We start from the raw sequence: 27922 nt of genomic DNA, 5'->3' as shown, positions 1-27922 counted from the left end.
GTTTCTGGATCCCTGTTTACTAATCTTTAACTTATGATTATAGTATCTATATCTCAGAGAATGTGCCTGTGCACTCCCAGGAAAAAAATGGGCCAATCCAAAAATTCCATCATTATCATTAAACAAAAAAAGTAACTTAATATAGAACAGCTTTTCACTTTGAATTCCTTTTCCTTTGAATGTTGAAATCTTGTGGTTAAACATACAGACCACCTTTTACAGTAAGAAGAGTGAATGTTGTTCCGCTTAGCATTGATCGTGTCAAGCTGTTGAAAAATATTGCAGAGCTAGTTTGTGAAGTCAGAGATTCTCTATAGAGCTTAAACCTGAACGCTGACCAGCTAAAATCACCAGTAATTCTAGGCTTTAACCATTTTATTACCACAGGAGCGTACATGCTTTAATGCAGCATATCAGTTGATGTAACTACATTAATTTTAGAATGTTGAATCAAAAATAATATTCAATAAAACATATGCTACACTGACAGTCAAAAACTTTTTATATGCGCATATGTCATACACATGTATATGTGTAGCAACCATTGTTGATGTGTTTATTCCAATAATAATAATAAAAATAACTATACTAATCTTCCCTCGTGTAGCAACTCAAAGCCCCAAGTAAAATAAAAGCCAAATAAAAGCCAGCATAAAAGAATAATAAGGAAACAGAGAAGATAAAAAACTTTGAAAAAGAAGAAGTTAAATAAAAATTAAACAATTTCTAAAAAGAAAGATTTATAAGTAACAGCAAAGATAAATGAGTATAAAAGATAATAGTGAAAGGAGAAAACAAAGAGTTGTAGCACCTAAAAACATCAAATAATTACTCATAAATAAGTTGAATGATACAATAAATAAAGAGAAGAGCTAAAGTAAAATGAACCGTAAGTCTTGTGAGAGGGAGTTCCATAGTTGTGGAGCGCAAACGATAAACGCAGCCTCCGCATTTCTTTTGCATATTTTTAGGAACAGAAAGTAACCCTGTGTTGGATTATCTTAGTCAAGGTTCCAGAGCAAATTCAGACAGTCTGAGATATAAGAAGGTGCTAGTCCAGTAAAGGCTTAAAAACAAGTAAAAGGACTTTTAAATTGCGTTTTGTAGTGATCAGGAAGCCAGTGAAGTGCAGCCTGTACTGAACTAATATGCTCATTCTTCCATTTTTGCTGCTGGATCCTGTGCAAGCTGTAGTTTGTGTAGGGAAGGAGGAAAACCACAACAAAAGACGTTTCAACAAGACATCACAAAAACCACAAAGTTCATTACAGTGAAATGCCGGCACAGTTTAAAACCCATTGAAATGTTGTGGGGCAGCACTGGGAAAAGTGTGGAGAAGAAAATCCAGCCACTGTGGATGGTTCTTTTAGGAAAGTATGATAAAGCATGTGAGGCTGTCTTCAAGACCAGAGGAACTATGAAATTTACATCTGGGTTCTTCAGTTTTGGTCCTAGAGGGCTGTACTGCACTGAATTAACTCATCTGTTATTTGCCAAGTGTAGTATTAGTGTCTGAGTAGGGAAATAACCCAACTGACCAAAGCTCCAGGCCTGGAATGAAGAACTAGTGTCTACATGCATGTATTGAAAGAATTAAATTAAAGGTAACTAAGATTTGATGAACTCTTGATTCATTTCTGTAGGTCTGTTTCTGATGCGGTGTCATCATATTACTTACTTTCTTGCAATTACATTTTTTTTGCAAATGTTGGTGGCTGTTACTTAAAGAGCAGTCAGATATTCAGAGGTAATGGCTCTTGCTGATTGCCTCTCAGACAAGCTGTAGTGTCATTGTGTTGTAACTGAATCATGTGAGGTCAGGCAGATGATGTCTATGTTGGTTGCGTGGTTGTCTGCTGCAGGCCGAGCTGATCAGTAAGCAGGCGCAGGAGAAGTTTGATCTGACCGAGAGCTGCTCTCAGAGGCCTGGGATGAGAGGGGCTGCGGGGGAACAGCTCAGCTTCGCTGCCGGACTCATTTACTCTCTCAGCCTACTGCAGGCCACACTGCACAAATATGAGCAGTATGTCTAAACACATTCACACACTCTTTCTCTCTTTCTGTCTTCGTCTCTCTTTACCTCACTCTTTGTCTTTCTTACTCAAACAGTTGATGCCAAACGTATGTGAATAATAACTCATTGAGTAAGATAGGATTCATTTATTGCTTACCCCTCTTTTCATTGCTCCTATAACTTAAAGGGCCTGTTATTTTTAATACTTTAATACTCCATACTTCCACTTTTAACTGAGTAAAAACTGGACAGAGGACTCACACTTTCAGTCTGTAAGTGTAGCTTCTCTTCATTTTTTCCATCCATAACGTTTTAATTAACGGAGTAAATTAGCCAAACTGAACTGATTACCAAGAGAAAAAAAAGAATCTCCTGGCCTGTGAGATTTGTAAGGATTACTTTGAAGGTCTTAATAAAAATGTAAGAACATTGTTTCTCTTGTGAATGTCATTGAGTAAATGTACAAGTATTCTGTATTCAGTATTCAGTAATGCTTGAGTACATTTTCGACACGATAAGGAAAACACTTAAATTGTGTTGTTAGTGAACAAATCATTTTTGTCAGTGTGCTCATATGTACTCTTGTGTGTGTGTGTGTGTGTGTGTAGTGCTCTGAATCAGTGTGATGTTGAGGTGTATAAGCGTGTAGGTTCTCTCTACTCTGAGATGTCTGTGCACGAGCGCTCTCTGGACTTCCTGATTGATCTGCTACACAAAGACCAGCTGGATGAAACAGTGAATGTAGAGCCACTCACAAAGGCCATTAAATACTATCAGGTAGCTCTCTCTCTCTCTCTCTCTCTCTCTCTGTGTCTCTCTCTCTTCCATGTAAAATTATTTGTCTCATTAATTTGAAGGGTTTTGTTCACACCACTTACTAGAAGTTTCTTATTTTCATGATATATGTTGTTGTGAATTGGCTTTACACATACAAGCAATATGAGTGTGATATTATGATTAATACCAACCAATTCAATTATTACAAAGTAACAATTAATGAATAATTATTATTTTTCATTAAATTTGATCATGTTATTATTCTTCCATTAATAAATTGTTGGTATTTCTTTATTGCTGTTATTAATTTAAAAAGCTCCTAATATCCAAAACTGTTACAAATAGATATACAGCATTTTGCAATGAAACTCTTCAACTCTTCACTTTTTGTATTCTATGTGCAGTAAGAGCCATACAGTACAATTATGTGCAATTACAATACACAATATATTTTAAAATATTACACCCTTTTTTGAGAATATTTTGAGACTTTGGGGAACAACAAAATATTAAATTATATATAATGCACAGTGATTGCCTATTTACAATAACTTTTGTTGTAATTTAATCATTAGTCATCTGCCTCAAAATCAACGCTTTCTGTTTATTCATATTATTGTAACTCTTCTTGATTCACACCTTTCTTTTTCCTTTTGGAAGCATCTACATCTCTGTTCAGCATTCTGGACACTTCATTTCTTAAATTAGTAATTAGTTTTTTTGCAGCTTAATAGCTACTTATTTGCAACCTGTGAAGTTGTAAAAGAGGAGCATGTTTTATATATATATATATATATATATATATATATATATATATATATATATATATATATACACATTCATATGCAGCCACATTGATCTTATTTTATTGCAAACCTTTAAACACTTTTCTGTAATATCCTGCTCTGTTCCTTCAGCACCTCTACAGTATTCATCTAGCTGAACAGGCTGAAGACTGTACCATGCAGCTAGCTGACCATATTAAAGTAAGATCCACACATTAATATTCACACATACACTAAACATACTGTCACACACGACTAACAGATCTAACCTGTGAATTGCTGCAGTTTACACAGAGTGCCCTGGATTGCATGGCGGTCGAAGTTGGTCGTCTGCGTGCCTTCCTTCAGGTGGGGCAGGATGAGACGCAGCTGTCACAGCTACTGAAGGATCTGGACACTTCCTGTAGTGACATCCGCCAGTTCTGCAAGAAGATCCGCCGCCGCATGCCGGGCACTGATGCCCCGGGCATCCCAGCTGCTCTCAACTTCGGCCCTCAGGTCCACACACACCCACACAGACATATCAACATATCACACATACACTCTCTCTGACTCCCACCCGCTTACATGTGACTTAGGATGGTCTTGCAGAGAATAGTGTCTTTATACTTAGGACTAGTTGTGTAAAAAAATTACGTAATATTCCGCTTAGATGTGTGATGTGCGATCAGAAAGCAGACACTCGCGGTTCAAAAACAAAGGTGAAGTTTTACTTGGGGACAGGCAGAGAGGGGTCAAAGAACAGGCATTGGTCATATCCAGGATAATCCATACAATGACCAAGGCAAACATCACAAGATAGGACAAGGCAAGGCAAAATCCACAAAACAGGCAGAGAGTCAAAAAACCAAAGTAGCAAACAAACTAGGCGTAGGTAGCAAGGGAAAGTCCAAAAACAGGGTTGAGGGAAATAACAGGCAGGAAGTCATACATGAAGATAATAAAGGAAATAACGCTCAGTAAGTCTCCAAAGAAAATAATACTTCACAAAGATCTGAACTAAAGCCCGGGCTTAAATCTATCCAAAACTATCACATGACCATACTACACAGTTGTGAGGAATCAGTATTCAGGTGATCTGGATCTCTGATAGGTCGATGCTGTTGTGTCCTGGGTCATGTGATCCTGCAATGGATCTTGGGAATTGTAGTCCTGAAGTGTATGTGGATTGGTAGCAGGCGTGACAAAATGCTGCCATCCAAGACAGGTTTGGAAAAAAGTTTGCTTATTTAGTTATGCACTAAAGCAATGAGGCTAATGTAGTTAACAAGTAATTAAAAATGATTGGTGAATAGCATTGCCCAAACTGGACATTTAAATCATTACACACTCGCCTGAAACAGTGTTGAGTTGTTAAGTAGTTTCAAATAGATTTGCTCACATGTTTTCTGACACTATATGACATGCTGTTAGTCCAGAAATCTACTTCCCGCAAGCATTTTAAGCTGTACAAACATGTTTCACAGCTCACTGCCTTCTGAGATGTGCTATGACGCGATTCACAAGGCCAGGTACATATTTACGCAAGGATACCAGTATAGATGCTTCGACCTATGCAAACATGGTTTTGCGCATTGCTAGGGCTAAAATGTGTCATGATGCAGATCATAACGCAATGCAAGTGCAAGCTGTATTCTAAGTGTTACAGCCAAGGGTGCTATAGCAACCGCCAGGCTGGGCTAAACTGTCTCATGCCACGAGCGTTTTTACTTCCAGTCAAACATCACAGCATACAAGCAGTTCGACAAGTCAACTGCAAAAATTGCTCACTCACATAAGCATATTTATGATACATCATCGCCTTCAAAGCAAGTTAAGCATCTCTCACTCCTCTGCTAGTCCCATGTTTAGTGGTTGTGGCTGTTGGTATCACAGTAGATTTTGTTTATAGGTACTCTGAACTGTTCACTGTTGGCCCTATAAGTTTTGAGTATTTTCCCTGCCATGGTAACTGTGCATGAGCAAAGCATTGGCTGGGCATTGACTTTTGCATTTGCATTCTTGCATTGAGTTTGTTTCTGGTCATAGTGACATGACATTCAGTTAAAAAATTGACTAGAGTATGTTGAAATCAGAACTGTATCTGTCCATTTTTATAAATAACGGTGTTATAAACAAAATAATTAAGTCTACTTGAGATGACTTGATACAGTTTGAGCCAGATGTGTTCTGATTCATACCTCCATTTTACAAAATGACACAATGGCGGCTGTAAGCTTCTATTACCATTGTTTGTCATATTAGCCTTGTAATTCAAGCACAAAACTAAACAAGTGTGCTGGTGGTAGTAGAGTGGGTAATTCTGCTGCCATTACATGGCAGATGGGGGTTCAATCCAATGGCTGGGAAAGCATACCACTCCATACTAATAGTCCTTGAGCAAGACTCCTAATGCTACATTTGCCCACATCAGGGGTGCCCAATCCTGGTCGTGAACTCTCCATAGTGGTAGATCTCCTGGACCAGGATTGAGCACCCCTGGCCTACATGATAAACTGTAAGTTGCTCTGGATATGACCAAATGCTGTAAATTCTACCTTCGGTTGAAGTTTAAGACTGACGTACATGGCCTGGCGTGGCTGATGATCATGTGTGTGTATGCAGTGATGTAGCTTTGGGGGACAGGAGTGAAGGGGGTGCACTGTGGGGCCCAGTCAGAGCCTTAATGTGCAATAATAATCACTTACAATACATCATTTACAATATGAAACATAAACATAAAAATTTAAGTTGCATGTTGCATGTCTTCAGAGATAATTTTTTAAGGGGCCATTCTTTTTTGCACCAGGGCCCATAAGATCCTAGTTACACCACTGTGTAAATGCCTGTGTTTATGTGTGCAGGTGAGTGAGACGCTGGCGGAGAGCAGGAGGCAGCTGGCATGGGTGAACGCTGTACTGCAGGAAGTAGCTGCAGCAGGAGCTCAGCTCATTGCTCCACTTGGGGAACATGAAGGTCTACCCACCCTCAAGCTGGAGGACATGGCCTTCAAAGCAGCTGAACAGGTCAGTGAATGAGTTTGTATCAGTGTGTGTGTTTGTGTGTTTGTGTGTATGTGTGTGTGTGTGTGTGTGTGTGTGCAGTATGAGTGAGAGAAAGAAATGTGTTTGTGTGCACCTGTGTTATATTTAGTTTATCTCTTGCTCAGATCTACGGCTCACAGGGTATAAACCCCTATGAGTGTCTTCGCCAGTCCTGCAGTGTTGTCATAGCAACCATGAACAAGATGGCCACTGCTATGCAGGAGGGAGAGTATGACTCTGAAAAGCCACAGAGCGGGGTGAGTGCAGTTCAGTTCACATCACATCTACTTATGATATTGCGAGTCGGCCCAAACGCCATCATGAACAAAGGCAACAGTGGCAAAAAAATTTTAACCTAAACTTACAATAAAGCTTCAAAAACTAAATAGCATTCTTTTTTCAGTATTTAGTGTGTCCGCATTTTGCCTTTATTACAGCTTCCATTCTGCAGGGATATTTTTCCACACAAGTTCAGTCTTAGAAGCTGGTTGCATTTTCTGGTTCTCACAATCATTCATTGATGTTGACAATTTTTTTTTAACTCTAAGTAAGACATTCACTTATTGTCTTTTGTTTTTTTTTTCTTTTCTTATGTTTTTCCTGTGTCTAATCTCATCATAAAAATGAATAATTTGTACTTAATGGCTGTTTTGACTGGAAATTAAAGAAATGATGGTTGGTCTCTGACTTTTGACTTCAGTAAAGTCACTGTTTTGGAGATTCCATGTTTTCAGCAATAATGTGTAGGTGTCTGCACAGCCCATTGGTTTATGTGTGTACTTTCTAGGTAGCTCCAGTTGACATGCGGGCAGCTGCCCTGAGGGCAGAGATCACAGATGCTGAAGGACTCGGCCTCAAACTGGAGGACAGAGAAACTGTCATCAAAGAGCTCAAGAAATCCCTCAAAATAAAGGTATGTTTATTTAGATATATATTACACATCTAGCTATAGGCAAAATGTATAAAATGTCCCTGGTTGGTTCTTAATATAAAACACCCCAAATTTATATATATATATATCCATATATCCAGATTTTTCAGATAATCGTCAATACTTGGTATGACATCAAGCCAGCTCTCACAAAAAATAGAGCATTTAATCTGTTGAACTAAATTTATTGCTGATGAAACATGTAGAGCAGCAAGTAAGACCAAAACAAAGAAGATCAAAGATCTACCTGCAGTGAGCAAGCAGCTTGAAAATAATAATTTTCTTACTTAATGCAGTCCACTTGATACAGGGATTATCCACAGTAAACAACAGGCACTTTTCCCCAGCATATTGGACAGAAAAGGGTCAGCTTACTGTCCATTCCCTTGATTAAATGCTTTGGCAAATATTTGACGATGCTGTAAATTGCTCTCCAGCGGAGGGTAGTGATAGTTATGACACTTGTCCCTGCTGTAATGCAGAATGACTTTGCATCAAGTTGTGTATTTATGATGGGCCGTGTTTCTGACTCATGTATTTTAAGTGCATTTTAAATGTAATAGATGAGTCACTTTTAAGTGTTGCAGAAGCATGAAAAGAAAAATAATGTAATAATGTAAATAAGTAGTAGACAAATGGGTGGCAACAGTAAAACCTGAAAAAAAATTTCAACACATCTTCATGAGCACACAGCCTCACATGGAAAGACTTAACTAGAAAAGTAAAAATAGATCAGAAAAGATCAACCAACACAATCAAATGTATACACAAATGCACATAAAGAGAAGCTACAGGCAAACAGAGAGAGAGAGAGAAAGAACGAAGTGGGAGGAGAACACCCACAGGTTTTGGCCAGCAGATGATGACTAAGCAGTTAAAGCTGTATGCAAATTATATGTAAATTAGACAGACTGTACTTATAGTTGTGGATTCTTCATTGCAAAGCAAAAAACTATTCTGCTGGTGACTTGGATCAGTTCACAGACAAAAAAAGACAAATGATCATTGGTTATGCTTAATCAATACTGCGTCACCATGACACAGAAAATGACACAGATGTACCACAGACCTCATAGACACAAACACCAAATAGATATAAGACTGCACGTTCAATAATATAAGAGCAAATATGATGAAAATACTCTATGATTGCATAGAATATATTGACACATTGGCCAGGATGGATGCATAAAAGTACATATTTATTTGAAAATCAGTGTAATACAATGTTCACTTTCTTCAAACCAAATGCCTAAATGTCTTTGACTGCAGGGAGAAGAGCTAAGTGAAGCCAATGTGCGGCTGAGTCTGCTGGAGAAGAAGCTGGACAGTGCGTCGAAGGATGCTGACGAACGAGTGGAGAAAATCCAGACTGTTCTAAATGAGACTCAGGCACTCCTGAAGAAGAAAGAGAAGTAAAAGAGTGAAATTGCACCATAGTGAAGATTAGTATATTGTACAAGGCCTAAACAATGTGTAGTGTAGGGGTGCACAATTCCAGTCCTGGAAGGCCGGTTTCCTCATGTAAGCACACTAACTAAACCTTGCTATTAACACATATGTGTCATCAAGTGTGTTTTAATAGGTAAATGACCAAACTGTATTGGACAACGGCCCTCCAGAACTGGAGTTGTGCACCCCTGGTGTAGTGGGTCTTCAGTTAATTGAGGCCTTTTTATTAATTTATAACCACAGTTAAATACATGGTCGAATATTTCATGTTACCCTATTTGTCACAAATTTGCTAACATGTGCGTGTGTGGTAGGGAGTTTGAAGAGACTATGGATGCTCTGCAAGCTGACATAGACCAACTCGAGGCAGAGAAGACAGAGCTTAGACAGCGCATAAACAGCCAGTCTAAGATGACCATCGAGGGGCTGAGAGGAAGTCCTGCCTCTGGCATTGCATCCATTGTGGCTGGCGGGATCACAACTGGTGAGAGAGAATGGGGACGTGTGTAATCACCAGTGTGTGCTGATATAGTATGTGTGAGAAAGACTCTTATCAGATTCTCTGATGACACCCTAGCATGTGTGGTTGCGATGACTTAGCTTACCCAGCCACCTTCTTTCTCACTTTTTATCATTCACTTTCACTTTACCTAAACCTAATATATCTCTCCTCGTTTCTCTTTATTACCCCTACAGAGGAGCAGAAAGGTACATTTTTGACATCCATCTGTTTGGTGACATCTCTGTTCCTCTCTCTGATGCTCTGTGTCTGCATGGCTTTTATGTGTAGAATAGACTTGTACTTATCTGTACAGACTCATATAGGAATCTCTTGTTTTGTGCTGCCTGAGTTTCTGATCTGACTCTGTTGGCTTTTTCAGTGAAGGATGACTCTCTAGAAATAGTGTACTCAAACAGCTATTTACATGGCATGTCTCTCTCTCTCACTCTCTCACTCTCTTTCACTTTCTCCATATTGTCACTGTATCTCTAAAATGGTGAAATAGTAACTTTAAATGTGAAGGAAAATGTTTTGTAACTTCTGTTAATGTAAAAAGTGACTATACACGCACTAACATTCAAATGTTTGGAATCAGTTTATATATTAAGAATTTGTATTGTTTGATTAAACATTGGTAACTTACACAATGTAGATTTAAATTTTGTAATGTGGACAGCAAAATGTATTTTCAGGTGTTTAAAGGATATAATGTTATTATATACTGTATATACCTCAATACTGAATCATCACTGTTCAGATATGAGCCGTTCCAAATATTAATATTAATGAAATTACACAGTGGTTTGTTTCATACATTTATCTGAAATCAGTTTGGTTTTATTTGGTTGAGACATTGATTCCAAACCTTTGAAAAGAACTGTATATATACAGTATATTCAGGTGATATCTGGAACCAAACTTTGTTCTTAAAATGAGATTTACATTTTTGAAATCAAGAAATTCTTGTTACTTTTTAATTCATTTATATTTGCATGTATTGTAATCATGTTTGTATAAGCAAAAACACACTTCATGCCAAGATAAATAGCTTTAAATGATGTGCTTTGGTGCTTTAGACTTTTGCACTGTACTTTGCAAAAGTTTGAACACCTGCATTAAACGTGTCCATCCATCCATCCATTATCTTCCGCTTTTCTGGGGTTCGGGTTGCGGGGGCAGCATCCTAAGCAATGAGGCCCAGACCTCCCTTTCCCCAGCCAATTCCACTAGCTCCCCTGGGGGGATTCCAAGGTGCTCCCAGGCCAGCTGGATGATATAGTCACGCCAGTGTGTCCTGAGTCTTCCCCGGGGTCTCCTCCCAGTTGGACTTGCCTGTGACACCTCCTGAGGGAGGCGTCCAGGAGGCATCCTAACCAGATGCCCGAACAACCTCAGCTGATTCCTCTCGACGTGGAGAAGCAGCGGCTCTACGCTCTACTCCGAGTCCCTCACAGCTGACTGAACTTCTCACCCTATCTCTAAGGGAGAGTCCAGACACCTGTGGAGGAAACTCATTTCGGCAGCTTGTATTCGCAATCTCATTCTTTCGGTCATTACCCAAAGCTCATGAACAGGGTGAGGGTGGGAACATAGATTGACCGGTAAATCGAGAGCCTTGCCTTATGGCTCAGCTCTTTCTTCACCACAACAGACCGGTAAAGAGCCCGCATCACTGCTGACCCAGCACCAATCCGCCTGTCAATCTCCTGCTCCCTTTTACCATCACTCGTGTATGTGATGTGTTAAGTGTATGTTTTGTTCATTTTCTATGTGAAACTTGCCCAACACATCCTCTACAGGGAACACACTTAAATATGGGATTTTTAAAGCACACATTTATTTTCTCAGTTTAACATATTGGAAAAACTGTGCCGAAGCGTGTGTCTGTAGAGAATGTATTAACTTGTTGTCACTTGCAAAATAAACAAAACAAGTAATTTGACTAGGTGCACCCAAATTTTGCTTATGACTGTATATTTTTGCTCAGATACTGTCGATATGGAAGTGTGATGATTTGGACTGTTTGTGTGTGTGCAGGTGCTGTAGGAGTGTGTGCTGCTGGAGGTGTGCAGGTGATAGATTCTCCATTGTTGACGCAGCAGATTGAAGCTCAGCGACTCAGCATAAAGCGGCTGAAGAATGAAAACAACATCCTGAAGGTCACCTTCTCTTACACTCACTCATTCATTCATGCACTCATACACACGAATCCTCCTCTCAGTCGTAGGAATTCGATAATGTCTGCAATTCCACATCTGTGAACCTTGGAGATTCTTTTTTCACTCAAAATGTCCTCAATGTGTGAGGGACCAATGTAGACATACACTCTATTCCTGGCACAGTCTTAACATCAGCAGCTGTTTTAAACTTCTTAATTACTGACCTGACAGTGGAAATGGACATTTTCAATAGTTTAGCTGTTTTCTTGTAGTTCATTCCTGATTTGTGCAGTTCAACAACCTTTTGTCACACATCATTGCTGTGTTCTCAGGTCCTTCTCATAACAACAAGGAAATTAGGCCTGTGTTTCATCTCATATATATTACCACATGAAACAGGAAGTCATGGCTGACCATTTAAATGTTCCTAATTGCTCAGGTGAACTCTAAAACATAAAATATGAAGGCAATGTACTTCAGTTAGATTTCACTCTTAAGAATTTCTAAGGGTGCGAACAATTGTGACACACATAGATTTAAGAAAAATATTTTTTTCATGACCAGATTTAGTTTTTCTGACAATCATACCTTAAATGTTAACATTAGAGAAGTAACGTTTTTACAGCTCATTTTGCTCATGATTACTAGGGGTGCCAATATTTGCAGAGGACACTGTATGTAAATGTTTTTGCATCTTTCAAAACAGAATAGTCTTTCATTACTTCTAGAATAGAAAAGAGTAACCCCCATTCTTTCCATGTCAATGCTCCTGTACCACAGGCAGAGAAGATGCGTGCTCAGTTAGCCTCCATGCCTCCACTGAACGTGTCTAAGCTTGGCTGGAGGGAGGGCTGTAGGCCCGAGGTTCTGTCTAGTGCCCTCTACCGAAAAACTGACCAACTGCTGGAAACGCTGCTGCAGATGAGTTCCAATGTTAAAGTGGTGGACATAACTGGAAAATCACCAGGTTAGTGATGATAATGGGCTCGGATGGTTATGCATTTGCACAGTCACATTCATAATTCATCGTAATGCATTCCTGTTTCCTGTTTGTGTGTATAGTGAGCCCCAGTGCCCAGCTCCTGGAGCAGACCGCAAGGCTGCAGTCTCTCAGTGACACTTTGGATAGACTGAAGGTAAATCCGTGATCAAAGCACTTACATAAAGCATCAGAAGGTTGTGAATAGCTCAGCCTGAAGCCCTATTTGAGGCAGATTAGTATTACTGGGAGTGGCTTTGTAATTTATGTGATTACTGAGATTTGTGATTTTAATCCAGTACAAATCTGCAAAGTCTGACCCATAATGATTTTAGAGTGAATAACCTTCTGTATTTTGCCAAACCCAAAACTCCCTCAATTTCTATATAAACTTGGAGAAATGACAGATATTTTATCCTGTAGACGTATCAACTACTCAAATTGCTGAGAAATGACATACAAAACCTCTCCGTCCTCCTCTCAAAAAAGACAGAAAGATATAGGTAGATGGTAGATAGACAGACAGACAGAACTCCACTCTAGCTCATCCCAAAGGTTTCCATTACTCCAGCGAATGCAGTTCCAGTGCTCCTCAGCCCAGTGCTGGGGGGCTTTATTAGTCGATGTTTGGCATTGGCATGGTGAAGTAACGCTCATAGACAGCTGCTCCAAAGTGTCCCATTGTGTTGGCAATGCTTTTCTATGAAGACTTTACAAGCTGTGTGTGCAATTGAACACCTGTGTCAACCAAGCGTGCTTTAGCTGGATTTAGCAGGGATGCCTGGATACTTTTGCCATAATAGTGTACATATTTACACACATACAGACAAGCCCTAAAGCAAATGGTGAGGCTATAGCTGCGTATGTGTATACTAGAAAAAGTGACTTGAACAATAATGTCAGTTGGCAGACATGGGCAAGGATGCAGGTGAATATTTACATAGTTGGGGTAATGCAGAATAAAAACACTTGTGAAACTAATTTCTTAATATTAAATTCTCTTAAGCTTAATTTAAGAGAATGAAATTTGTTTACTGTGAATTTTGTCAGTGTATCATGGCTAATTTGGCACTCATCATTTCTGAACATACAAGATAGTCCAGTCACGCAATCCTGAGTCCTGCCTCGTTTTCTTGACCTTGCAATCTGCTTAGCAGCCCTTTGCTATCCACTTTTATCTGCTTCGAGCTTTCAGTCTAGCAGTGCGCCATTGCTTCAGCTGATAACTACTAATAGCAATTTGGCCCATTCAACCCATGTTTCAACCCAAACTGCTTTCTAAATGAGCTACAGGTTAGCCAACAGAGATCTGTTAAAAGTGCAGCAACCAAAACATCCTGTTTAGATTAAAATGAAGCATGACTGTTTTCAGTATCTAAAAAAATAATAAAATAAAATACAAGGAAAATGTAGGATATGGGCCCTTTAACATGATTTGTATTAACATTTGTCTTTCCTTCAGGATGAGGTTGCTGAGCATGTGGTGTCTCAGCGGCCTGGCGCTAAGGTCTCTTCTGACTTCGCCACTTTCCCCTGCTCCTCCTTCGTAAAGGTAAAACATTGAAGCGGCTCCCTCATTATAGACCCCAGCAGAACCAGATGACTCTCTGTCGCTTATCCCTGCTATCTGTACATTTCTCCACCTCTCTCAGGCTAAAGAGGAGAAGATGGGGGATGCGGTTTTGGTTGGTCGTGTGATGGTACCCTGTCCACGGGGGCAGGAACAAGTTCATCAGCTTGTGCTGTCTCAGACGCAGCTCCAGAGGGTGCATCGCCTGCTGCAGACCTAAACATGGCCTTCCCCCCACAACACTTCCCAAAAAACCTGGCCTGCTTATACTAGATGCATCTCAGCGCTGCTATCAAAAGGACAAGAATGAAACAAAGCCTGTGTCTCAGTCTCAGTTAAGAGTTTTCCGCTTAGGCTTGGCATTTACACAGCCAATGAAACAAATCTATTTATTTGTTTATAATTTAATTTTCATTTTTAATTGAATAATTTTTTTTATATTTGTAATTAAAATGTGATATTTTAATTAGTCTTTTTTGCAAAGGTTTCCATTTCTGCGAAGCAGAAGAGAAAAAATGGTTGCACTTTTTCTCATTTTGTGTTTCTGGCAAAAGTATGCCAAATTTTGTTTTATTATCTTGAAATAATGACTTATTTTCTCACAATATTGTCTTACTGTGTTCAAATAATAACTTATTCTGTCAAAGTTATTACAGTAATAATGACTTATTATCCCTAAATAATTACTCCCTTTTGTGAAACTTAACTCATTAACACCTCAAAATCTTGTGAAAGTCAATATTCTGAAAAGATAGCTATTATTGTCATTATTTCAAGAAAATAAACACTTCTGAGATACTACATTAATTTTCTGAGAAAAGAATCATTTCAAGATACAAGTTCAAAATTTCACATAAATCAATTGACGTAAGTGAAAGTTTTGATGCTTCTGCCAGAAACAGATCATATTCATCCACTTTTTTCCTTTCTGACAGGAATGAGCTTCCATACGTAGCCAAATGAATGCAGTCAAACACATAGTTTTGGGCTTCATTTAAATCTGTTGATATTTTAGAAGGTGACCGTAAAAGGCGCTATGCTCTTCCTCAGCACTATTACAGCATCACATCATATTATACACCATAATTTTAAGATATTTCAGAATGAATTTATTAAAAACTTCACAACTACAACATTTAAAGACAAAGAAAACACGCAGCCGTAATAGTGTAGTATAAACTGCTAATAATCTTAAGGATTCAACATTATTCATATGACTGCACTGTTTATTTGAGAACAACTAAGACAGCTGAACAAACCTGATACATGGTACATCAATGGTTCAATATTAATGAAGAAAAGCTTGCAGTTTCAAGGCTGTTAGGACCTTTCTTGATTAAACGGGCAGGCTTGCCTAAGTACCTCTGTTCTTAAGGCTCATCTGTTGTTCATTCTCCATTTACTTTCTATGTCCTTTTGCATGATGTCAGAAACGATTGAATAGCATTGCACATGCCTCAAATGGTTACATTAGCTGGAACTAATTATGAGTCAGACTTACCTACATCATTTTGAGCATTTTAATATATTCTTGACCAACTGATTTTCATTACAAGAGGAGACATAATGATGAAATGGAATGCCTGATAAATTGGCATCAGTATTAACAAACACAGGCTGATGCAAAATGTTAATGAATTCAATATGTGGCCAATATTTGATATATTCTCTGAAGGATGAGACTGAGACTGGTACAGTAAGACTAAAAGCAAGATTGTACTCAAACCAAATTACTGGAATCCAAAACTGCTTAATGTGCTTCACTGTGCTTTGTAAGTGGAGAGTTCCCCCTCCATAATGTCCTTTTAACCAACCTTTTCTTGTGGGTATAATCTAAACTTGCCTCAGCATGTGGGATGATCATGACTAGTATAAAGATGGTCAACTTGTAAGGTCAGTGATCATTATGGGAGCAGTTGGGGGAGGACAAACATATACAGTATTTGCTCAAAGGTCATTATTCAAGTGGTCTTAAGTAATCAGTGGTTCGCTTTGCTACTGACTGTTGTGTAAGTTATTAACCTATTTATTGTGTAAAGTGCATTTTGTTGCTTACAGTGATGAAGAATGTGTTGGGCATATTACATCTGAATGAAGTAAATTCAATAAATTGTGCTAGAAATGAAAAGTTTTCATTTCATGATTCATGTCCAAAATATCCAGACACTCCCTCTAATTGGTGAATTCAGCTACTTTAAGGTGCACCCATTTAATTGCACACCCACAGCTTGTATAACTTCCATGGGAAAGACGTCACAAATGCTTTTGTGGCAGAAAGCAATTAAATTCTCACATCGTAGTGTAGTCTAAAGCCCTCCCAGAAGAGTAAGAAGCTGTCACTGCAATGAACAGGGAAACAAACAATTATTATACCCTTCAGAAGAGACTATGAATGAGCAGGTTTCTTCAAACTTTTGGACATGTTGGATATGCTGTCATTAGTAGAGCGCATTAGAAAAAGCAAGAGAGTGAAAGGGAGGAGCTGGAGTGAGTTCTTCTATCCTCATTGCTCAGGAACCCTATAGACAGAGAACTGACTCAAAGCATTTGCATTCTTATTGTGTGTTGAACATTATTCAAAGAAGGCAATAACGGGGCCAATTGGATCTCTCCACCACAGAAACCTGAAGTGATAAAATCAAAATTATTTGAACAAGCAAATGTTCTCTCTTTTCCGTTTCAAGGTGAGAAGCTTAACATGATCCTTCAAAAGGAGAAAACACTTTTCCCACTCTGCGTGAGGTGCTACTGCTATGGAGCCTGAGGAAACTTCTTCATGGATCCTGTAAACTCTCCCATGCTGGACGGGCTTGGATGTAAGCGCATCAGCTCGGGTGCTGCCTGGATATTTCAGCATATACAGCCTTCTCCAGGATATACAAACTCCTTTGTTTGCAGTGAGACATGGATATCATTGAACATTTCATTCAAAACCTAACTGTATGCAATGGCAAAGACAACGTCACCTCCATTAATAATGACGCTATTAAGATTATTAGATGGGTGTCTTTTGCTCTCGGACTGCCTGGTGTCTGCTTCTCAATTTATCTCATGAGCCAGCAGGTCAGCAATGGCAAAGCTGCCCCCGTCTACCTCATCAGCCTGCTCGCCTCGGACATCTTCAGCATCTTTGGACAGCCAAATAAGCCTATAGACAGCATTACGCAGGCCTCCACACTGGGGGACATTTCCTCCTTGGTGTTTTACTTTGGCGTCATCACCAACATCGTGTTCATGGTGTGTGTTGCACAGGAACGGTACCTGTTGGTGGCTTGTTCACAGCACGTTGCCTGTTGCATCAAGGTTAAACAGTCAGCCATAGTTTCTTTGGCCATGTGGGCAGCCCCCATTGCTATCCTCATGCTGGCTCTGAATGGCTACATGCTCTGTTTCTCCATCATTCTCCTGCTCCCACTTGCTGTTCTGTCCTTCTTCTTAGTGGACACCTTTAGGGCCCTTTATTGTTCCAGAAGGTCAGTGCACGTTCACGAGCGAAAAAGGATTCTGGGTATGCAGGCCATGCTTTTCTTCAACTACAGCTTCCTCTATTTTCCTTTTGTCTTAAACACACTGTTTAATGCTTTATCACTCAAATGCTACACTCAGTATTTGGGACTGGTCGTTAACACATTCTTGAATTTCGGGCCCTTTGTGGATCCGTTCCTCTCCTTTTTTCTGACGAAAGTGAAGGATTTAAAAGAAGCGTGCTCCTGCTGTAAAAGGAGGCGCAAACCAGTGGACGAGACGCCCACTGTAGAAACAGTCTCTGAGATTGTAACTAGACTCTGAAGAGATGCATCATGAAGCAGCAGAGGGACCATGATATAGGCCTATTCATGAAACCATACCATTGATCAATCAGCTGACAGACATTAAAAAACTGATGTTGGTTCTTAATCATATTAAGGTTTATCTTGCCCTGTGACATGGAGTAACAGCAACACTTCTGGTAACTTGGTGATTTCAGCATCTGATTATTGGCAAATGCAATACCAATTTTAGTGGGCTAAAAATTGACAAACTTTAATATCAGCTGATATCATTTTAGATTTTGTACTTTGCAGTTTGTATTTTGACACTGTACTTTGACACTCCAAATGTTAAAGCTGAACAGTTCTTTTACTGACTGATATGTTTATTAAGTATAATTAACAACTGACAAACTAAATGATAGAAACTCTTATATTTGCTGTGCAGGGTTCTGCAGTATCATCAGGAGAGTGCGAGTCTGAATCCTTGTGTTACAATGATTAAGAAATGGCACTAATTATCAGCAAGTTTTCGGCCAATACCCATATAACCTTGAGTTGCTACAACTCAAAGCCAACTGATACCAGCTGGGCCCTGGTTCTGTCAAACTTTGTCTAATGTATTCCAACAGCAGACTGTTCTGACAGAGCAGCCCAGAGTTTCATATACAGTATAGAACAAGTTGATTTTTCAAAACAGAAAAATTGTAGGTCTTTTAATAGTCATAAAATGGAATACAAACAGTTTCTCCAATACATAGAAGACTCTAAAAACCTAAAAGGTGTAAAACCATCATCTGAAGTAGGTTTTTCAGGGTACGAAGGAGTCTGCTACTCAGAGCAGACTGACAGGTAAACTAGAGAAAGAGTGCAGAGCTCTTTGAGCAAGTAACAGTAAAAATCTTTAGGCACAATCACCAAGGTGGATAGACATAGGATGTGTGTCATTACAAAAGTGGGGTAATTTGGCCCAGGTGGCAGCTTTTCTGTAACCAGAACACACATACATGGTCAGAAACACAAAGTTGTAAACAAAAGCTCCCCCTGAAAAAAGATACATGGAGGCCCTTTCTTCAGGGATGGAGGAAAGAAAGGCTAGTGAGAAAATCCAGCGTTGCAAAAGCATGACAGTAACATTACCAAAGGAGAAAGAAAAAAACTAAAAGGTGATTCAATGGAACGTTGTACAAAGTGTCTTTCTGTCCTGAGTATCCAAAACAAAACGTCAAATGTCAGGAAAAAATGTTTCAAACACTGACAAACCACCTTTGTGTTTTTCAGTAAAGCAGTCAGATAGTTCTCTGGGCCCAGAACAAAAACAAACAACAAAAAACAAACAATAAAACCAATAAGGTAGGGCCCATACCAATACGGCAGGGCTTATCCACACTGCTGGTGTACTGCAGGTTTTGTTACTGGAAGGGCTGGGCTCTCTTGGCAGCAAAGGGCCAGTCTCTGAGGCCTGTCAGTCAAGGCAGCAGGGTCTATCGGCGTGGCTGGTGTCTGGTGGGCCTGGGCATGGGGGCGGGGGCCACAGCGCAGGAAGGCGTGGAGGCAGAGGCGGCGGCGTCCTCGGCCTCCTCCAGCTCTCCCTGCAGTTCCTGACTCACGCTGGACTGCAGTGCAGCTGGCGTTAGCCACTCCTTAGGCAGGCAGCTCTGCAGAAAGGGCACACAGGAGCTGAAGTAGGCCAGTCTGTTCACCCAGCGCGGGATCTCACGACCACACAGGATCTGCCAGAGACACAATCCACAGAGATGCCAAATGAGATTCCTGCCTTTTTGTTACAGTAAAGTCTTCTGTCATCATTGTATGCATTTGTACAGAATAGACAACGACAAGGTTGGGGATTAAGCTGCATCAGAGATTGAAATATTCATTTAAACCCAACGGAACTTGAATGCTTGTGTCAAGTTTGGGCATTATTTCTCAAATACGTTACGCTCGGGTTGGGTTTAAATTTCGTACAGCTTGCCTCCCATTTGTAACAGATTTTATCTATATTTCCTCATTTTTTTAACTTGGCATGCTGGAGTCAGACCCACTCAGGTCCACAAGGCCCACACTCACAAGATGACAGGATAAACAGTGAATCAATACAGGAAATTAGTTTTAAGAACAGCAAAAAAGTTTTGGCTAAATATAGTTTTATGTGACATCATATATGTATAAATAAGACTTTTATGATTAAACAAGTGAGGCTAACATCTTGCTTCATCACCACTGCACAGCACGAGAATGGCACAGTATGGTAAATTTATCCAGACTAAAAACTTTTGAGATGTTGTTCAAAAGCACTATTTAATGAGTAAATATGTTAAAGGAGAATTTTAACCATGGTCAAATTTGAGATCTTTTTATGACGCATTGACTCAGGCCCTAAAGCAATGCTTCTCACACTGGTGCTTAAACCCCCCAGATGGTTCACATTTCCACTCTATTAAAGCTCCCAAATGTGGACTGACCCTTACCTCTGACAGTGCCGAGGAAAAATGATTGCAGTTCTTGTGCATGAGGTGGTATGCATTACCCTTGTACTCCTTTCCCAACTCTTCCATGATCCGCTCCACATCCTCTTCTGTGAAGTCTGTACTCCCTAGAACGATAGCTTCTCTGAAACGGGAGGGAGAGACAAATCACAAAAGAGGGTTTACTGGCTTTCCTTTTTTTTTTAATTTTTTTATACAAAATATAAATATCAACTCAATTATAAAACTCACTTAAACTTAAATGTCTCCCCAAGTTCTGTGGCATCACCAGGTGTTATCTCAAATATACCTGAAAATGGATATGGATGTCCCCCATAAGCAAATTCTGGGAAAAAAGAGAAGAATCCATAAACAGTCTGAATAACAATGTTGCTTTTGCATTCAATAGATGTCTAGCCTGTCAATCTGTGTAAGGGTATGTAAACAAAACATGGCAGCAGTCAGAGAATCTTACCTCTGCCATAAATTTCAATCCCTGAGTGAAAGACCCCAATACCCAGAGAGGTAGTGAACTCATTGATCCAGTACTGGAAAGAACAAAGATATTTGTTACGTTTACTTAGGTAATTAATTATATCATTTCAGTTCTTCATTGCCCCAAAAATGGAAATGCTTTATGCTGGCTATAAAAGGTAAAAACAATGAGAATAAACATTTAGAGTATAAACAGATTGTGGGAAAAAAAGAATGCTTAGTTCTGCTCAGGTGCCTCTGAGGCACTGACCCTTGGGACTTTCAAAGTCAGTGTGCAGAGGGTCATTCTGGACATTCAGGAACATATTTAGCTGTCTTTCTCACCCTCAAAAGTACTTCCATTTTAGTTGGATGTTTTCTGGACAACTTCGCAATCCCAGATAGTTTTTTTCTTAGCCATCATGCAACCACCAAGAAAGCACTTTCATAGAGTGCAAGTTTAATACAGTATGTTTCATTTGGTTTTACATTCTGAACATGTCCACAAACTTGTGAACATTTACAGTTGATCATAAGTACATATTTTTAATAAAAGATATGGTCTTCGTCTTTAGAGATTAACCTGTTTGAAGAAAACTGCTTTAGAAATTCTTCCATTGTGCAGATCTCTGGCCTTAATAAGCAGCCACTCAGAAGATATGAGCAGAGACAGTTGACCTATTTTGCTGTGGCATTTAGACAATTTACCAAAAACCCATAAGGAGTGGGTCATGGGAGGATGAGAGTTTAGACCTGCCCCTCAGGTCCAATTCTGTATACAACCATCTGGAGGCCTCTGTATAACCCATCTTCTCACACTGCCGCAACATGACATGTTCTACAAGCAATACTGGGCATCTTAAATGAATGTAGTGTGTTACTGTTAGGAGTGACTGACATGATACTATTGCACTACATAGCCTACAACCTCTATTGCAGGCATTTATGGACAAAATAAACAGCTGTATTTCAGTTACACTTGTTACACTGTTCACCCTTTATAATTAAACATACTGCTTTTACTACGGTATCTTAAATACCAATATATGTACATGATTTTTATTCTGATAAGCTGAACAGTACTGTGCCGTTGTTGGGGGAAAAACCTTATATCTCTAAAATGGTAACTTTACAGGAGGAGGAAAAAAACACTTTACTTTTAATGCAAGTCAATGGAACCAGATCCCCCACTGTTTTTGGGACATCACAAAAACAATGAATTCAAAATTGTTTTTGAAGCTTCATTTCCAACTGTATCTACTGGTGAGTACATAATACTTTTGGCAATTTAACAAATGTTTGTTCAATTGTTGTTTTAACAACCAAAAAATGAGAAAAGGCTCTAATTAAAACAAACAGCCGTCCATTAAACTCCTGCTAAGTGGGTGTGTCCAGTTTTGGAAGACAGTCCCAACTGTCATTGAAGCAGTTGAAAATTGTGTAATTTTAAGCAGTCACTGAATTTCTATTTCATGGGGGGCAAAGACGATAAGCTCAGTTTGTTCAGCACGTTGAAAGCACGCACACCTCTTGCTGCTGAGCATTATGTAAACCCTAATACTTGGCACAAAAATATGGGGATGGTCTTTTGAGCAGAAAGCTGTTATTTTGGAAAGGTTTGTTTCAAGCATCATTTGTCCTTGCTCATGAGCAGCAGTCTACATATTGTGATGCCGTTCCGTTCCCTTTGTCTGCCGTAAGAGCACTCGTGAACAAAAAAACAAAACCATTATGTGGAGCTCGGCTTCTGAAGTGGAACAGGCTCTACTTGCACTACATACTTTAGTTGCACAACAAACATAATTCCTGATTCAAGATGATCTTACCTATGAAGTATGCTGCTCTTGCTGTACTGTTATTTTATTCTGCACGCTGTTTCATGGCATTTACTTCTACACACTAGACACAACTGACCTTTGTCTGAAGCATGTATTGTGCTGTGTGGTCACTTGTCTGTATCATGGATTTGGTATGTACCGTTATTATTTCAGGCTTGAGATTAGTAGAAAAGCCTTTTGTTGTAGCAAGCTAAATTAAACCAAAGCCTGTAGATAAAATGTCAACACAGGAAAAACGTTTCTGGTTTTAAATTATTTTATCATGAAATCAGAGAGGTTACATACAAATGAATCATCTGCATTTCAGAACACAGTCTATTGTGAGTAAGACAACTCCTATCAAATTAGCTCATTCAAAGTGACCACACGCTTTTGACTTCCACAAGCACAGACTTGCCTTCTGACTCAGCTTGTCCTCTTTTCTTCACTTTTCTTACTACAGTCACAGGAAACGTCCTTCAAAGAAAACATCCTACAAGCATACTAGGAAAAGAGATGCATCTCAAATCAAAGGATCTGATAACCTTGGACCTGGACAGCCTTTCTGCCTATCCAGAAAACTCAGTCTCAATGAAAAATCTGAAGCCATGTCTAGAGACCACATTCTTTATCAAGAAACAACCTACTTATCTTTTCTAACCAACACAAAAAGTGAGAAGTGCAGAGGAAGAGCTCACAGCAGACGGCTAGTGGGTCTGTCAGGGCTCCTCGCAATGGAGCTGTGAAACGAGACACTTATCCCTTTGCCCTCAATTACCTTAAATCTTATTAAACACATCCTTCATCACAGAACAAAGGATTGGCCTCCCTAGAGCGGAGTTATAAGCAGACAGAACACCTCAGTAACATCGTTTTAAAAGGGTTCCCAACTATATTCTCATTCATGTAAAGCTGTGCAGACATCATTACACTTTTGAACCCAGACTGTAAGGATGACTGTTTCATTAACTCGAGGCTCTGTGTGTTTAAAGCTTAATTCAGTTTTAAGACTTTGCTTTATTCCTGTCTACAGAAAAGCTGTTTTTTTCAAGCCTTTTTATGGCATACTTTAATTATCTACTAAAAAGGTTATCAGTGTGCATGTAATGTAGATTCAACGCTATTTAAATATATGCTTTTCGAATGCTAAAGGTTATCGCACTGTTTTATTCATTGATTTATCGAAAGCTTTTGATACTGTCTACCAGTCTATTCAACTCAACAAGAGTTATGTGGGGTTTTTTTTGGTTACTTGAGTTATGTTATTGAGTTTACATTATGTTCTGTCAAAATTTCCTATGATGAAAAGGCTCCCCTATGAGAGGAGTCTATACTGGGTTTGCGTGAACACTTGCACTCAGAAAAGGTCAAGTATCATGTTTTACTGATATTCTACGTAAAAATACAGAGAATATATAGAGAACACACTTCTACTCATTTTAATATACAAAGATATAATAATATACACATTAAATGCTTAATGGGGGCAATATTATATTGTCGAGGCTGGTAAAATTAGGTTAATTATCTAGTTACATTTCTGTACTCTAGCTGGACTCTCTGTAAAGCCTTTTAATTCGCTGAAATATCTTGGGATCATTAAGAACATTGATTGAGGCAGAGGAATGAAATAAGAGCGAGAATAAAAGTAACATTGTCACCCTGTTAGAAGAGACTACAATTTGAAGTACCAGAGCAAGAAATAGACTTTTTGCTTTACAACAATGATGTACTTTTTGGATCATAAACTCCATTTTATTAGGGTTTAAAACAGGTGCGCTGGCTTGTGTGCAATTTTCACTTTCACTTCCTATTTTACTTTGTTTTATGCTTTGTAACAAGCACAGTATGAGACCCCAGTCTCAGCTGATGTAAAACTGTTAACGTGCTGAACAAAGCTCTGAGATCCAGGCAGGCCACGGTAGCTGTAATGGGCTGCTGGCATCTGATGCACCGGCTTTATTGGATTAAAGGTGTTGATACAACTTTCTTGCTAATAAGAAGATTGAATGAATAAGTCAGATTTTTGCAACACTGTACTTTTTAAGTTTTAGTAGACCATATTTTAAAGCCCTCAATGACCAATAGCTTTAAGCAACACAAATGTAACAGAATCTAAAACAGCATAAGCTTCTTCAGCCAAAAACAGCCTATGACTGCCACACTAGGGACAGCACAGACACATGAACACATAGTTTTGCCTAGTACAGGGGGAGACAGATGGTACTGCAGAGATCTTGCTTTAAAGTACTTCCTAATTTTACAATTTTTTCCTGTAAAGTAGTTTTGAGATCCATTTGAGACTTTCAAGACTGACCAGAGCTATTATACAACAGTCTGTCACTCCACTTGGCCTTTACTGATTGGTGTACTGAATATAGTGCATCAAATACAGTGTTGAGCCATATTGACTCAATGCAGTGTGATAAAAATTTACAATTTTATCACAACATTTGATGATATCTAGTCTGGATTAATGTCTATCAACCCATACTTCTAAGGTTTTATTCAATCCATCATATTGTAAACTTTAACCAGAAACTGGGAAATTTACATCAGTTCAAACCTCAAACACATAAAATCTACTTCTGCTCTGTCCTACTTTTTACAGTTTATGCACCTGTAACAGTCTGCACACTGTAACGATCTCTAGCAGGATGCAGCCCTGAAAACTGAGACGATTCCAACCCTCGTGACTTTCACAGTGACGCGGTCTTCTTACATTTTGAGCGTTTGAGGTGAACACTCTTCTGGATAAAGGTGCACAGAGTCCAGGTTTGATAAATGATTTGACCAAGTTTGAAATTAGATATGCAGCACGGGCTGTATTCCCTTATATCTACTTGCATTGTAATTAAAAACATAACATAAAACACTCACACAAAAGGGGGATGTCTATGGAGCACCTCAGTTTAACAAAGTAATCTTCATTTAATAAGGTGTGATTATAAATTGATATATCAAAGCCACAAATTAATACACTGAGGCAACAAGTTAAGTCACACATGGACACAAACTAATATATTGTGGACACAAATGAATGTATTGAGGCCTAAAATTGACACATTCAGGCCATGTTCCCATAAGAAACTTTAACTTATGGCCTCAATATGTCTATTCAATGGTCACACCAAGAAAAAAGAAAAAGAAAAAAAAATATCACCTTAGGGGCTCTGTGGATATATACTCTCTTCTTTGATCCTAGAAATCATTAGCACTGAGTATCTGCTTCTTGGCAGTTTGCCCTGCATCTGCCTTATTAGTCCAAAAGCAGCAATGATCCTCTGACAAAGCCCTTTGTTTTTTTTTTTTTTAAAGGCCAAATAATGACACCCCCACTTTTAAAGGTATATGTCCATATTTAATAGGAAATGATGAATCAGTTGAAATTACAAATGACGTCCAACACCTACCAATGAATGGGTGAACGCACTGAGAATGTCTTAACATACTATCATTTCTTATCTATCTTCATTCATTTTTATCAACAAACACAGCGGATTGACGGCTCATTAACCTTATTTCTTTGTCACTGCATTGACTTGCTAGGTAACGAGGGCAAGCTGGACGACATCTCTTCTGGCACAACGCATGTAAACAGTGGCAGGGCTATGATTTTTTTTCCATCTCAGGGCAGCAAAACGTGTGTGTGTGCGCACGCAAAATACTTCACAGTCATCTTGATGTTGAAACTCAAAGGTCTGAATGAATCAACTAGTGGGATGTGTGAAGCCATCTCCGTTTGATTCATTCAAACCTTATTTCTTTGTCACTTGACTGACTTCCTGGGTAATGAGGGCAATTTGGACACTGGTGTGTGACTAGAGCTCACAGTACCTCACAGTGATCCTGATGTGGAAACCTAAAGATCTGAATGAAACAAACTGAGATGGCTTTATACTGCCTGATAGTTTACACACCGTATGGTTTCACATAGGATATGATTCTCAAGAGCATGTTTTGGCCAAAGAAACAACTCCCCCACTGTCATGTCTTTTAGAAACTGGAGAGCAAAGGTTAGATGGTGGAGCAAAAATAGACTACAGAAAAAAAGCTCTGGGTCACAAAGCCAGTACAGAAGCTCTTGTGTAGTCCATATAAAGGGCTACTTTACACTTGTTGGGCACCAATTATGAGGTGCAGTAATGCAATAATTTATTAGATTTTTTGGTTCTAAGTGTGAAATCAGCCTGAGGGTTGTAAAAGCATGTACTGTTTATAGGCTGTACTACAGCGAACCAATGCATACATTAGCTTGTATACTGAACACAGGTGGTAAAGCTCCAGTAAACCCAGTCGGTTACACAATGAACCAAGATTTTTTTTTACCCAGATGCATGATCATATCCACATCATAAGGGTTTTGGTAGATAACTGTCTAATAAGTTCATTATCACCATCAGACAGATTTAGATTTGGCAGTTATTTCAAACTGATATTTGACCATGTATGTATTGTACTCCTTAAATGCACAATGTTTAATTCATTTTACTGCATTTGCAAACCTAAAGAAGAATATGTTAGATTAGTGTGTAGTAATTAGGCTCCCGATTTAAACATTTTATAAACGCTTATGTATCGGCATTAAGAGACGTGCATGAAAAACAGTGTATATCAGCATTGGTCTACTGTACCAGTGTTGGCACATCCATAACGTCTTAATCAGACCACTTAAGCCAACACTGGGGGTAAAAAAAACCCCACAAAAAGCACTGGACATGTCTAATGGACCCACAGGATGTTGCTGTTAACTGACAGAATCCTGCTCTGTGAAACTGTCCCCAGGATTAGGACTGAGTTAATAGATGGTGACAAACAAACACTGTTTGTGTGGAGTCCTGGACAGGCTTTGTGTGAAACACGATGCTGAAAAATAAGTTTAAAATGAAGGCTCTGTGTTTCATGGTGTAAGTGACCGTTCAGAGACTCCTTTATGGAGCCTGGCCAATTCAGTGCGCTGGAGAGGCTTTATGATCCAGCCAGTGAATCCCCATCAGTGCAGCTTCTGTCATGTCAGCATAAACATATTGTTCTGCTTATCAAGTAAACACGCAAACAGTTGGAGACACACTGGTCTAAAGTTGACTCGAACTGCGGAATATACTCATTTTAGCCGGACCATCACATGAATCAAGACGAATCGAAGTACAATTCATTTTTCTTACTTAGCATACAAGCTCTTCCTTCTCTTCTCTGAGCTAGAGCCCTCACATTGGCTTGTC

At 39.1% G+C, this 27922-nt stretch overlaps 3 protein-coding genes across 6 annotated transcripts in view; 2 read left to right on the top strand and 1 right to left on the bottom strand.

Annotated features, from left to right (window-relative positions):
* The window catches only part of dctn1b (dynactin 1b), a 52200-nt gene extending 35880 nt beyond the window's left edge, over positions 1 to 16320 (top strand). Inside the window, exons 17-31 of one of the 3 annotated variants that reach the window (XM_017690535.2) lie at positions 1863 to 2023; positions 2623 to 2791; positions 3709 to 3777; positions 3862 to 4074; positions 6420 to 6581; positions 6725 to 6856; positions 7387 to 7512; positions 8803 to 8945; positions 9297 to 9466; positions 9679 to 9690; positions 11522 to 11643; positions 12424 to 12610; positions 12706 to 12779; positions 14085 to 14174; positions 14275 to 16320. In XM_017690535.2, coding sequence (XP_017546024.1) covers positions 1863 to 2023; positions 2623 to 2791; positions 3709 to 3777; positions 3862 to 4074; positions 6420 to 6581; positions 6725 to 6856; positions 7387 to 7512; positions 8803 to 8945; positions 9297 to 9466; positions 9679 to 9690; positions 11522 to 11643; positions 12424 to 12610; positions 12706 to 12779; positions 14085 to 14174; positions 14275 to 14412 — 1968 coding nt within the window. In that variant the 3' untranslated portion in view covers positions 14413 to 16320. The remainder of the gene's footprint in view (positions 1 to 1862; positions 2024 to 2622; positions 2792 to 3708; positions 3778 to 3861; positions 4075 to 6419; positions 6582 to 6724; positions 6857 to 7386; positions 7513 to 8802; positions 8946 to 9296; positions 9467 to 9678; positions 9691 to 11521; positions 11644 to 12423; positions 12611 to 12705; positions 12780 to 14084; positions 14175 to 14274) is intronic. The other 2 variants (XM_037538875.1, XM_017690536.2) reach the window with 2 other exon arrangements.
* Positions 16321 to 16385: 65 nt separating this feature from the next.
* si:ch211-132e22.4 lies at positions 16386 to 18193 on the top strand. The gene has a single exon (XM_017690537.2). The coding sequence runs from the start codon at positions 17097 to 17099 to the stop codon at positions 17979 to 17981; it is 885 nt and encodes a 294-aa protein (XP_017546026.1). The 5' UTR covers positions 16386 to 17096; the 3' UTR covers positions 17982 to 18193.
* Positions 18194 to 18624: 431 nt separating this feature from the next.
* The window catches only part of desi2 (desumoylating isopeptidase 2), a 14805-nt gene continuing 5507 nt past the window's right edge, over positions 18625 to 27922 (bottom strand). For both annotated transcript variants that reach the window (XM_017690541.2, XM_017690538.2), the window contains exons 3-6: positions 20885 to 20957; positions 20662 to 20755; positions 20413 to 20554; positions 18625 to 19674 (exon numbers count right to left, since the gene is read on the bottom strand). In XM_017690541.2, the coding sequence (XP_017546030.1) occupies positions 19426 to 19674; positions 20413 to 20554; positions 20662 to 20755; positions 20885 to 20957 (558 nt within the window). In that variant the 3' untranslated portion in view covers positions 18625 to 19425. The remainder of the gene's footprint in view (positions 19675 to 20412; positions 20555 to 20661; positions 20756 to 20884; positions 20958 to 27922) is intronic.

This window comes from Pygocentrus nattereri, chromosome 5 (assembly GCF_015220715.1).
Source record: "Pygocentrus nattereri isolate fPygNat1 chromosome 5, fPygNat1.pri, whole genome shotgun sequence".
In the NCBI taxonomy this organism is placed as follows: domain Eukaryota; kingdom Metazoa; phylum Chordata; class Actinopteri; order Characiformes; family Serrasalmidae; genus Pygocentrus; species Pygocentrus nattereri.
This window is presented reverse-complemented; position numbering and strand designations above follow the sequence as displayed.

Coding starts and splice junctions, on each gene's coding strand:
- si:ch211-132e22.4 (XM_017690537.2), top strand. CDS start 17,097: ATGGATATCATTGAACATTTCATTCAAAACCTAACTGTATGCAATGGC.